Source organism: Mauremys mutica, chromosome 3, assembly GCF_020497125.1.
Source record: "Mauremys mutica isolate MM-2020 ecotype Southern chromosome 3, ASM2049712v1, whole genome shotgun sequence".
NCBI lineage: Eukaryota > Metazoa > Chordata > Testudines > Geoemydidae > Mauremys > Mauremys mutica.
This window is the reverse complement of record NC_059074.1, coordinates 69,143,641-69,156,478: the sequence shown is the minus strand read 5'-3', so window position 1 is coordinate 69,156,478 and position 12,838 is coordinate 69,143,641. Positions and strand designations below refer to the sequence as shown.

The window sequence follows — 12,838 nt, the reverse complement described above, 5'->3', positions numbered from 1 at the left end:
CCTTTAGTGCTCCTTTAGCACCTCAGTCATCCAATGGTCCCATTCCTGTTTTTGATGTACTGGCAAAAAATGCTGTTAGTTTTTGTGTCCTTAGCTCATTGCTCTTCAGATTCTTCCTTGGCTTGCCTTTATTATACTTTATACTTTGACTTGCCAGACTTTATGCTCCTTTCTATTTTCTTCAGGAGGATTTGTCTTCCATTTTTAAAAGAATGCCTTTTTACTTCTAACTTCCTCTTTTACTCTGCTGTTTAGCCATGGTTGCATTTTTTGGTCCTCTTACTCGTTTTCATAAATGGGGGTGGATGGGTGGGAATACATTTAGTTGGAGCCTCTTTATGATATTTTTAAATAGTCTCCATACAGGGTGCAGGCATTTCTCCTCTGTGTCTGTTCCTTTCAGTTTTTGTTTAACTAGCTTCTTCATTTTTGTTTTGAAGTTAAATGCTGCTGTGGTGGGTTTCTTTGGCATTCTCCCTCCCCCATGTTAAATTTAATTACATTATCGTCACTATTAATGTGTGGTTCAGCTGTACTCATCTCTCGGACCATGTCCTGTGCTCCATTTAGGACTAAATCAAGAATTACGTCTCCCCTTGTGGGTTCCAGAACAAGCAGCTCCAAGAAGCAGTCAGCTTCTAATCTGTGTGCTGTGCTTCTAACCTTTCCCTCATTCCGTCCACTAAAATGATTAGTAATTAAATGTTGATACTGAAACATCACCAGTGGGCTTTAGAGTTGACACTTCAGTTAAATTATTTGGTAACAGGGTAGCTCACACCTCTGAGTCAATGTTTGAGGCTGTCTTCAGATTCAGGCAGATATTGCGTCAGTTTACACTCGTATCACATTAAGGGGTGTGTGTGTGTGTGTGTGTGCGCTGTTTTTTTTCCTTTCAATCTTAAGGCCAAGAAACTTTTTAAAAATTAGAGTTTAGATTTTGAGCAATCTGAATGCGTCCTATGGGACACTGTGACATTACCCAGGGTACAATCTGGACTGTTGAACAGCTGTGTCCCCTCAGTTCTCCATCTTGGGGTGCCATTTATGCTGCTTCGCTATGACAGCAATCATTCCTGGTCTGCTCTCACACAGCATCCAGCATGTAAATTATTCCTAGTTATACTGTATGAGTGCTATAGCCAGCCACTTTTGAATTACACTGCAGAGCAACACTGCAACAAATTCCCAGTCCCAGATTTTCCCCTAGAAATGTGCGTCTTGTACTACCCAGCCCTCTATTGGACAACACAAGCTCATATAAAGTCCATCATTTTATTAATAGAAAATGATATGCACAAATCCTGTTAACTCAAATGGAGTTTCCCAAACACTTCAATACAAGCACGCTGGTTTAGATAAAAGAATAAAACAAGTTTATTAACTACAACAAGATTTTAACTGATTACAAGTAATGAGGCATAAAAGTCAGAACTGGTTACAAAGAAATAAAAGGTAAAACACAACAAAGACCTAATTTAACTGAATTAATTCAGATCAAAAGTCTCTCACTACTTGCTTCTTCAGCAGTCTTACTGGCTGAATTCTTTTCAGACAGGATTCTTCCCTCAGTCCAAAGCTGTTTTTGTTCCTCAGGTGTTGTGGCTGCTGTGAGTAGTGAGGAAGGGAAGAATATCTTGGTGCATCTGTTCCCCATTCTTATACCTTTTCCTCTTTGAGAATCATCTCCAGCGGGGGTTCAGGATACAGGAAGTGTGTGAGGATGAGAATTTCCAGCTGTTTCTTTGCCAAGATGTAAATTTCTCGCCCACACCCTTTTTCCTGCCAAAGAATAGCCGCTTAACTAGGTGATGATCCATTTGATTTCATTGTGTCAGTTTGCCTTTTGTCTCTGAGGAACTGGTTTGTGGCTGCTTCCCCAAATTTGGAATATGTCTTAGTAACATCACACAGTAGGGTTCTGGCTTTGTGCTAAATCTGAGAGTTGGACTCTGGTACTTACTGGTTGGTGAAGGCCATTGGGTAAGTCCATTGTTGGTTGAAATTTTCAGTGTTTCCCTATCAAGAGTGAGGATGGGAAAGGATACCAGTGGTTCTTAAAGAGGCTAGTATTATCATCAGTCCTGCACAACATATAATTAGACCACAAAATGGGTGGAGGAGGAGACGCATGGACTGTGGTTTTGGAGTATTCGGTACTCTGATGACATCCATCTCTACACTCAGCCATGTTGGATTTGGCTTCTGTTGACTAAGTATTAGTTTACTGTAATGCCCTTTACAAGGGGCTACTCCTTGAAGCCATTTGGAAAGTGAAGCTAGCACAGAATGCCCTTTAGTCAGTGCTCCAGGGCCTGCATTAGCTTCCAAAAAGTTTCTAGAATTCAGTAGTGGAGTTAACCTATAAACCTGTAAATGGTTTGGAATCTGATTACCTGAGATGCTACTTCTGTGTACCATACTGTTGAAGCTGCAATTAGTGGAGGTGCTCAAACTGGAGCTTTCTTGTTTTGAGAAGTGGGGAGATGCTGACCAGACACTCTGAGAGAGATTCTCCGTTTTGGAACTTGCGCCTCTAACTTGGTCTGCTGTTGTCAGAATTTGTTTTCTTGACATGCTGCAAATCCCATCTTTATCCTCCAGTAATGGTGAGTGAGTGGGCTGAGGACTGGAGGGTCTGTTTTTTAATCCTCTTATTAGCTGGTGAATATTTGTGTATGTTGAGATGGGAAGAGCAGTCCTTTACACTGTATATTTGTATTGTGAAATTTAATTTATGAAATGAGTGCTCACAGCATGAGGTGGGCATGTGCAGCAGCTTTCATATGTATAAAGAAATAAAAGTGTCAGTGCTCTGTATAGCTCTTGATAGCAAATTAAAGCATTTCCTCACACAGCTCTGTGCCAGTGCAACTCAGTACAGACCTGAAACAGCCCACCCAAATTGTGGCCTCTTGAGCACAGAATGCTAGTTATGCTAAACTGTAATAGTTTCTTGTATTCAAAATATTGAAAGAAAATATTTATATAAACTGCATATGAAGCTGTGTGGTTCCCCTGCAAGACTTTGGGGTAGAATCTTTGGAAGAGACTGCTTCTGTGTTACCTTAAACTGTCTGGGAAAAGGGTTCTTGGGGGGATGCTTATTACTTGCTTTGTCCTTCTGACAGCAGAGGTCCTCTGAGTGTGGCGTGCAGCTGTTTACTAGAGCCAGTAACTTTTAGAAAAGGCTACTGGAAGATGACTTGTCCCTCAAGAAACAGGAATCTTGAATTATGAAAAATATTGAGGTTTTATGAAGGTGTCTAAGTTCAGTAGAGTTGAAAATTTTCCAAATATGAAAGCTCATTTTGAATCTCTTTAAAACTTTTATTTTAAATGTTAATTTGATGTGGATGGTTGAAATCGCAAAAGGTTTTTATACGGATAAGGTTTTTCCATATGGCTTGCTGTGAAAGTAACTGGAATATAGACTGAAGGAACAGTTGCTAAAAGAGGATTTTTATATGTCCCTCTAAGTTAAGGAATCATAGTTATAGGCCTCAAACCTCTGTTGTGTTTTAATATCTATTCTTTATAGATTAAAATTGCATATTTATGACTTTAACCTATATAAGCTAAATGTTAGGTATTGAAATATCTCTGTCTGTAGTTATTTTAGGTTTAAAAAGGCACTTTTCTAAAATAATGATCACTATATGCTTACCTATAAAACTTCCCATTTTAATCCATTTTCATAGCTTCATTCTGTTGAGTACATTTGATTAAACTAATAAGGCAGTTACAATTAAAATATTTGTTATACATTTAGAGGCTATAGTTCGAAGTATAATGTCATCTTTAATGTTTTCGTTGCAGGTATATGATGATGATTGATGGCAAGAATGAAGTTTATATGATTGACAGAGATAACTCAGTGTTTCATGTATCTAACCTGGAGTTTCCCTTTCGTAAAGATCTTCGCACACATTTAACAAATACTCTGTTGGATGGGGTAAGGTGCATAATGTTTATTATAATGCTATTTTTCTGTGTTCAGCAACTAAGCCAGATTTGCAGTCCTGAGGATAGTGAATGTTAGAATTACAAGAGTAATGTGTTCAGTACCTAATAGAGAGTGATGATCACATTTTCCATTCATCATTTGTTACCAGTCCATCCATAGAGTAGCAATGCTGACTGCTCAGCAGGGGCTGAAATCAAGATGTTGATTGGCAGCCTCTGAAAAAGAGGAGGAAGAAAGCAAAAAGGAATAAAACATGACATGAATCTTTACACTTGTCTCCTTCGACGTTGGAAACATTGCAAGTGAATTGAATTATCTTCTACATCTTTTTCAAGACTCATTTGCTAACCTTTAAATGAACTCGCGTTGAAAGGAGCCGTTTGTTGTTTGTTCTCCCACCTTCATTTTTCAGCTGATTTTAATTATTGTCTTGTGGTTTATGTGCTGTTTTCACCCTCTATGTTAAAGTTTATCTATTTATCTCTGACTAAAAACTTCAAGCAGCGCTGAAAATTTACATAAACTTAAATGGGCCTGATAGTTTGGCAATATTTTAAACTGGCAGATTATCTGGAATTTGAGTTTATAAAATACCCGTAATTGTTAAGTAATTCAGCCCAGCCTTTTAAACCGAATATTGCTTTCCAGAGCTGTTAAGAGGAGAGAGCAACTCCTCTTCACCTCTCTTTTTGGGGAGAAAATGGCTGCATTGGCTAGCAGGTCATGGGAGGGTTGGAATCTGCTCAAGGGGAGGGGAATGATAGTGACACCATTGGCTGTCACCTGGATGGTGACTAGGTAAGTGAAGCCTTCCTGATGGGTCTGCTCTTACAGCTATCAGAGTGACCAAAGGCAGGAGGTCCTGCCTTTTGACCCCTGGATTTTTCTTGAAAAGAAGACCCTGCTGCTGCCACCACTGCTATTCCCATTTCCTCTGCCTCCTGGAGCTTGTGCTCCCTCCTGTTGTGGTCTGTACCACCCCTTGGGCTTGCCACATTTAGGAATCATTCTCTTTCCTCTCCTTAATGAGCTACTATGCCTAAAGAAGGTCACAAACCAAGCTGTCATCTTAAGAGTGGGCTGTTTAAAGGAGCTCTGTGCCCTTTGAGCAGCAGTGGGAGGCAGAGAAGCAGGCAACTAACTACAGAGACAAAGCTCCTGCACCCCCTTGCAGCAGCAGAAAGCCCAGAGCACCAGGAAAACAGAAGTACACAGCTGAGGAGCGTTGCAGGAGGGTTGTGTACCTTTGTAAAGATGAGAACTGCTGCAGCCAAGGAATCTATAAATCACTGGAGGTAATTAGGTCCCCTGATAGGCCATATTACTGCTCTTTTTGTCCTTCCACTCATTTCCCCGGACGCTTAAGAGAAGTAAATCTCTCTCAAGGCTCACAAACTGCAACCAGTCTTTGTCCACTGCCACTCATCCATAACTCACATAGTGATTATGGTTGCCATATTGTTGAAGTCTCTGCAGCTTTTCTGTAGCCACTCAGTAAGGTTGTGTATTGTCAGCATATTTCAGACAGTTTTTCTGGTGACATGCTGAGTATCTTTCTAAGGGCTAGTCTACACTGGCAACATTAAAGCGCTTCTGGCAGAGCATTAACGTGTCTAGTGTGGTTGTGGTGCAGCTCTCTCCCAGCGTTCTTAAAAAAAATCCACCTTAATGAGGGGCATAGCTCCCAGCGCTGGGGCACTGTTTACACTGATGCTTTATAGCGCTGCAACTTGCTGCGCTCAGGGGGGTGTTTTTTCACACCCCTCCGTGAGAAAGTTGCAGCGCTGTTAATTGCCAGTGTAGACAAGCCCTAAGACAAATGGGTGAGTAGGGAACCAGAAGTGGTTATATTATATTTAGTCTGCAGAAGAGAAGAATGAGGGGGGATTTGATAGCTGCTTTCAACTACCTGAAAGGGGGTTCCAAAGAGGATGGATCTAGACTGTTCTCAGTGGTAGAAGATGACAGAACAAGGAGTAATGGTCTCAAGTTGCAGAGGGGGAGGTTTAGGTTGGATATTAGGAAAAACTTTTTCACTAGTAGGGTGGTGAAGAACTGGAATGGGTTACCTAGGGAGGTAGTGGAATCTCCTTCCTTAGAGGTTTTTAAGGTCAGGCTTGACAAAGCCCTGGCTGGGATGATTTAGTTGGGTTTGGTCCTGCTTTGAGCAGGGGGTTGGACTAGATGACCTCCTGAGGTCCCTTCCAACCCTGAGATTCTATGATTCTATGATACTCTGCATTCCTTACTTTCTCCCATTTAATGGGCTAGCCCTCCTACCTTTCTGTCCTTATCCGCAGAGGTAGTAACCCTAAACTCAGAATTCCAGAGTTACCTCATGCTCTCCTCAGGGATCTCACAGTTGGGTTTGCAGCAATGGTGGGTCTCCTGTCACTTACCCAAGTGTCAGATTTTGTCTTAAAAACTTCCTCGGCATGCCACCAAAAGAAATCTGAATTACACTGATAATGGACATCCTGAGTAAGTGGCTCCAGTGCAGCAGCAGAGACTCCAGCAAAATGGTGACCACAATGACTCTGTGGGCAGTGGGTGAATGGCAGTGGACAAAGATTGGCTGCAGCTTATGGGCCCTGAAAGAGCTTAATGGTACAGTGACTTTCCTAGCCATCAGGCATGTTTTCACACAGCTATGCCAATGAGAATGCTACCAAAATGAAGATGTAGAGGGCTGAATTTGTGGATGGCTTCACTTTCCTATATATAGAACTGTTGTTATTGTTACCCATGGCTGTTATGCAGCATGAAATCCTGACACCTCAATAAATATCGGAGAGCTACAATCAAATTGGTTATCTGATTTCAGGACATATGAATACCTTGTATGTGTAAAGTAAAGTAAACTAAACAATGTCTTGTCTTATTAAAATATAAGTGTCTCATACAATTTAATGTGTAGTTATGGGGATGCATAGACTCTCTGATGTTGTTTGTATTACTGTATAGCCTCCTAGGTGCTAGTCATGGGCCAGGAACTCCACTGTGGTAGGCATTGTACGGACACAGAACAAAAAGCCTATACCTGCCCCAAAGAGTATAAGTATAAAACAAGAGTTGACAAATGGATAAAGACAGATGAGCAAGTACAAGGAGACAATGAGACAGTATTGGTCAGCATGTTAGGCAGTGGTCTCAGCACACCAGCAGCATAACTGTTGTCAAGTTTTTTGTAGGTATTGTAGAAAAGGAGAACTTTAAGGAGAATATGAAGGTGGCATATGATTGGTTTTGTGAATGTTTACAGAGAGCACCTCCCAACTGTGAGAGGTAGCATGGCACACTGTTGCCAAGGCAAGCAGCCTACACGGCTTTGGCCTTTTGGGGTCTGACCTCAGAGCATTCAGCACCGGCATTCACCGTGTGCTTCTTGCAGCAAGTCCACCTGAGCGGGGCACCTGGGGAACCCAAAGGGCCCTACACCCCAACTCTGCAATCAGATGTGACTCCGCCAGAGTGAAAAATGGAAGGTTTATTAGTTGACAGGTACACAGCGTAGATCAGAACTTGCTAGCACAGAAATTAGTGACTTTCAGCCACATTCATCTTGGGGGAACCCTGGGCCAGATGCCCTAAACTCCCCCCTCTTCAAGTCCCCCACAGCAGATTGAGCTGGACCCCATTGCCTGGCCTCTGAAATGCCCATTGCTACTCCCCTGGGCTTTGTCCTGCTTCCCAGGTAAAATGTTACCTGATCACATTCCCCCTCCTGCTTCTCACGTTATGAAGGGCATCAGCCATAGCTTACGTGCAGGCAGCTGGGCAGCCTCATCTGCCCCCTAGGCTCTCAGCAAAAGTCACGCACTCTTATTCCCACCACAGAGGCATTGGTACAGTACACAGGGAAACTGAGGCACACAGTATTAATGCAGGACAGTAAGACTCGCATGCAACATAACAAGGGGGAAAACCCCACTTCATCACAAAGATGATGCCTAGGTTACAGGTCTGAGTGATAGGCAGGAGGGTGGTAATGTTCAGTGATAGAAAAAAGAGGTAGCAGAGACGATTTGGAGGGGGAAGATTAAGAGTTCTGTTTTAGCCATGCTTGAGCTGACAGCTAAACATCCATGAGGAGATGTTGGAGAGGCAGTTGCAGACTTTTGTTTGGACAGGAGGAGACAGGTTAAAGTAAAGGTAGATCTGTAAGTTATCAGCATAGAAATGGTAGTCGCATTTGTGTTTCCAGATGAGTAGCCAGACATAAGTTATAAAGGGAGAAGAGAAGGGGGACAAGGACACAGTCCTTTGGTGCCTCTACAAAAATTTGGATGGGGGATGAGACTGCCAAAGGACACGCTGAAGGAGGAAGAGAATTAGTAGGAGGGAAGAGGCATGGGTAGATAAGATTTCAAGAAGAGGAGCATGGTTGACAGTGTTGAAGGAAGCTGAGGATGAAGTACTGGTTCTGAACTTTGCCTAAAATGAGGTTGTTAGAGACTTTGGTGAGAGCTATTTCAGTTGAGTGTAAGGCATGGAAGCCTGATTGGAGAGGGTCTAGGATGGAACTGGAGGAGAGGAACTCTACAGTGATTGTAGATAGTGCATTCAATGAGCTTGGAGATAAAAGGGAGAATGGAGATGGGGTGGTGGTTGGAGTAGAAAGTGGGGTCCAGCCACCACCCCATTTTGTTTTTTAAGCTGGGCAAATATAAAGCATGCTTTTATTGTCTAGCCCCAGGGAGCTCAGGAGATCGGATGGGGTCACTGGGACAGGCAGAGGGATTTGAGGAGGGAAGAGCAAATGATAAATGTCTGGATGTGTGACAGGGAGAAGGAGAATTGAAGGAGGAGAAGGAGTCATGTTATATTCTGTCAATGTTGTTCCGGAAAAATCCACAAGGTCCTGTGCAGAGTGTGAATTGTGGACAGAAGAAAAAGGTTTTGAGGAATGAGTCTAAGGTGGTGAAAAGGTGGCTGAAATTGTGGTCTTAGGATTCAGTTAAGTTGGAGTAGACTTGTTTAGCTAGGGAGACAGCAGAACTGAAGGAGGACAGTAGAACAAATATGTAATGGAGGAAGTCAGCCTGACCACAAGATATCTGCCAGAGACACTGCAGTGCAAGAACAGGAATAGGGGAAGCGGATGTTGAAGATGAGCCAGGGCTGGCATTGGAAGGGTGGACCTTGCAATGGTATTTAGAGGTACAAAACAGTTGAGTGTAGGATATGAAACATGGAGAGAGTAAAAAACTATCAATGGAAGGGCGGCCAGGGAGGACAAGAAGTTGTCCATGCTGTTGAACTGCAAGTCAGAGATGCTTAATGATAGCATGTGGGAGGGTGTTGATGGGCAATGCTGTAAGAAATCAGGTGTTGGTTGGAGAGGGGAACTTCAGTTATTGAGAGAGATGTTCTTGTTGAAAACCAAGTCCAGGGAATTTTTGGTGAATGGAAGAATTGAACCAGGTCAAATGATGAGGGTGAGGAAATTCTTAAATATATCAGATGCTGGAAGTCTGTCTGTGAATCTTCATGTGCTCATTTATCAGGGACTAAAATGAAGGATGATGATAAGAACACTGCAAAGAAACCAAGTGATTTCTTTGCATCAGGTCTAATTTAGAGGATTTTGGAGAAATACATACCTTTTTCATTGAATAAAAGAGGAAGCACTGGAAAAAAGTCATAAATTAAATGGCATACATCCAAGAGTTCTTAAAGTAGTTTCAGAATGAGGATCCTGAGCTGCTAACATATATTTATAATCCTCATTAAAATCACATAGGCTATGTCTACACTATAGTTTGTTGGCATAACTTATGTTGCTCAGGAGAGTGAATAAATTACCCCAACTGACATAAGTTACAACAACATAAGGGCCGGTGTGGACAGCGCTATGTCAGCAGAAGAGCTTCTCCTGCCAACATAGCTTCTGCCACTCATGGGGGTTGGAGTAGTTAAGCCATTGGGACAGCTCTCTCCTGTCTGCTTAGAGTGGCTACAGTAGAGAGCTTAGAAGCTGCACCACTGTAAACTCTGTAGTGTAGCTGTGACCTTACTAACCAGAGGACTGGAGGGTAATGTTTTAGAGCCAGTAGAACCTGAGTTATGGACACGGCGGGAATGGAGGTTGTCCGTAACTCTGAACAAAGTGCAGTTTGGGATCCAGATCCAGCAGTTGACACTCCAGGCCAGGATTTAGCAGCAGCGGAGCCACTGAGTTTGAAAGCTTGTCCTCTTGTGTGCAGAGAGGTGTGTGTGTGTGTGTGATAGGCCCCCCTCCTGGGAGGAGAGAATGGATTAAAAACAGTGTGGCCCCCTCCCGCCCGGGTGAGTGGGGGTAAAAACAGCACTCCCCTCCCGGCAATGGGTGGGGTGAAAGCTGTGCAGACCCCAGCGTTGCTCCTGCTCTGCTGCCTTTGCCTGGCAGCTCCAGTGTCTTGCTATAAGTGGCTGCCCCGTGAGTAGGGGTGGAGGTAGGGGTAGGGTGAGGCGGGGGGAGGCAGCCCAGATGTGCCTACCTTTTAAGATGCAATACAGGCACAGTACAGTACTTGCTTTATTTATTGCTTTATTTATTTTTAAATCTCTTCTGTTGCTTGATTGGTTACTTACAGTGTCAGATGGTGTCCGGTTGACCCGTCAGTCTGTAACTCTGGTGCTCATATCTTTGAGGTTCTACTGTATCTTTGTTAAAAGTGCCTGGGTGTAATCTGTGAATTTCTGAAGTAAGCCTTATTTCCATATCAGATAAACTTGTTGAAATGACAGTTTCAAAAAATATATAACAATAAGATGACCATGATATGATAAAGTAAAACCAGCATGGCTTCTTTTAAAGGAAATTGGGTCTCTCCAAATTTCTAGAATTCTTTGTGTTGAAAATTAGATGATGAACTGGTGCAAAAATATATTTGGACTTTCAAAAAGCTTTTGACAAACCCCATAATAAGTCTAAAAAGTATGTTGTCAACATTACAAAAGATCGATGGTGATATGACCTTATTCTATACTAGGATAGTGGTTTTATGTATTAATATCTTGGAAAGGGGGTAAATAGTGAGCAAAATTTGTAGAGAACAAAATAACGAAGTTTTTTTAGAACTCCGTATTAGAAGCAGGATTCTGTGCTAGATGGATCATTGGACTGGCCTGGTATGGCAATTCCTACCGTGTTCCTATCATCTTATTTTCTTGAAGGACTGTTATATCAGTAACTAATCCTTTGAACATGCAATAGAATTGGTGTCCTCTCCTGACTCAGGGCTCCCCTGCCAAAATGTAACATCAAATTGGCATGTAAGATGCTTCTTGTACACCTGGATGATTTTTTTCCAGTTGGTCCTCACATTTTATGGGTGGTTTTACTATTATGATGTGATGCCACTGGGTCCTCTTGCAGCCTTTGATGTGTTGAGTGGTTTCCGGATGGGGGGCTGGGGTATGGAAACCACCTCCTTTGCTACCTAAACAAATACTTGTTTATCAGCCCTTGGAGTTCTGAGCATTGACAGATTTTACTTGCCACATTCCAGATCATTATGGGGGACGCATTAATGGCAAAACTGAGAGGACCTTCTACCGTACAATTTTTTCCTTGCTGTTGAGATTGACACACATGTCTGGGAAGCCCAACTTCTTCAGGACAAGTGGGATGTGCTCTCAACTTGCCCAGAATCATAAATCACTGTGCTACCCCATTGCCTCAGCATGAGGTAGCTTTGCTGGAGTGTAATCTGTGAGAGTCAGCTCCTTACCCTACCTATCTGTCTGCCTCACCAGCAAACTCCTCAAGATCTTGCCAGTCTTAACCTTGCCTTGCAGATAACATTCAGTGTACCAGAGTTCCCCAGAGGCATATCTCTGAAGTGTCCAGGCCCTGTCACTGGACACTCACAGAAATTCCCAGGTTTTGCTGTCTCCAAAGGGACAGAATACCTACCAGCCAATTGACTCAACTGAGATGCACACCTTATTTTATTATAACATTAGTGAGATGAATTTATAATAAAACAAGAATAACTTTATGAATCAAGAACAGAGATTTAAATATTAAACACAGATAATAGAAACAGAAGATGGTTACAAATAAAACCGAATAAAACAAGTTTGCTTATGTCTGAACATTTAACAGATTATAATCCTGGTCTCAGACAACTTCTTATATACAGTCATTTTTCAGCTTCCTCAACCCACATAGTTGAGAGGTCTGCCTTTCATAAATTCCAAGAGCACTGGCTTCCTTTTGTTCCTTAAATGATGGATAACAAAGGAGTCCCCTTTCTTCCCTTTTATAGCCTAGGAAACCTTTGAAAAGTATTATTTGAAAAGTAAGCCCAAAGAAAGTTCCTCTCCCCTGCTGCTTGTTTTTTGGGGTGCAGATGGCAAGTCCCTTCTTGATCCCTTAGTCAGTTTGCTCTTTAGATTAGCTTGATCACTTTATTTACCTTAGATGCAAATATACCTTTATTGTCCTTTTCCTGTAATCAGCCCATGTTGTTTCCTCATTCCTCTGTTAGCTTGCTTCACACAGACAGGTAAATCCACATTCTTTTGTTTTAGGACAAGTTTGTTTGTCCTGGAGTGGAACTGATGATTATGGTAATATAGTGGTCCCTTGCTCTCTGGCTTGGAGGGGAGGCTGCTCTATCTCACTGGGTCAAGCAACAAACAACAGTTAATTAGACGTCTATAGCTCTGGCCCCTGAACCGGGCAGAGCAGTCAGTGATCTTGAGCCCAAGCTTCCTGGCTAGGGCAGTCGGCACTCACAGTTTGGAGTGCCGGCCCTCTGGGTGACGAAGAGCAGGGAGCAGGCTTTCACCTAAGCCTCGTGGCTAAGGCACTCAGCACACACATTCTGGGGCTCCATAGCCTTCTGGCTGGGGCAAACCAAAAACACAGCACAGCTTCTG

The 12,838-nt window shown here is 42.6% G+C and overlaps 1 protein-coding gene across 2 annotated transcripts in view; it reads left to right on the top strand.

The window, feature by feature from the left end:
* RNGTT (RNA guanylyltransferase and 5'-phosphatase) overlaps positions 1–12,838 on the top strand; it is a 414,630-nt gene that overhangs the window by 142,353 nt on the left and 259,439 nt on the right. For both annotated transcript variants that reach the window (XM_045010976.1, XM_045010975.1), the window contains exon 9: positions 3,820–3,955. In XM_045010976.1, coding sequence (XP_044866911.1) covers positions 3,820–3,955 — 136 coding nt within the window. The remainder of the gene's footprint in view (positions 1–3,819; positions 3,956–12,838) is intronic.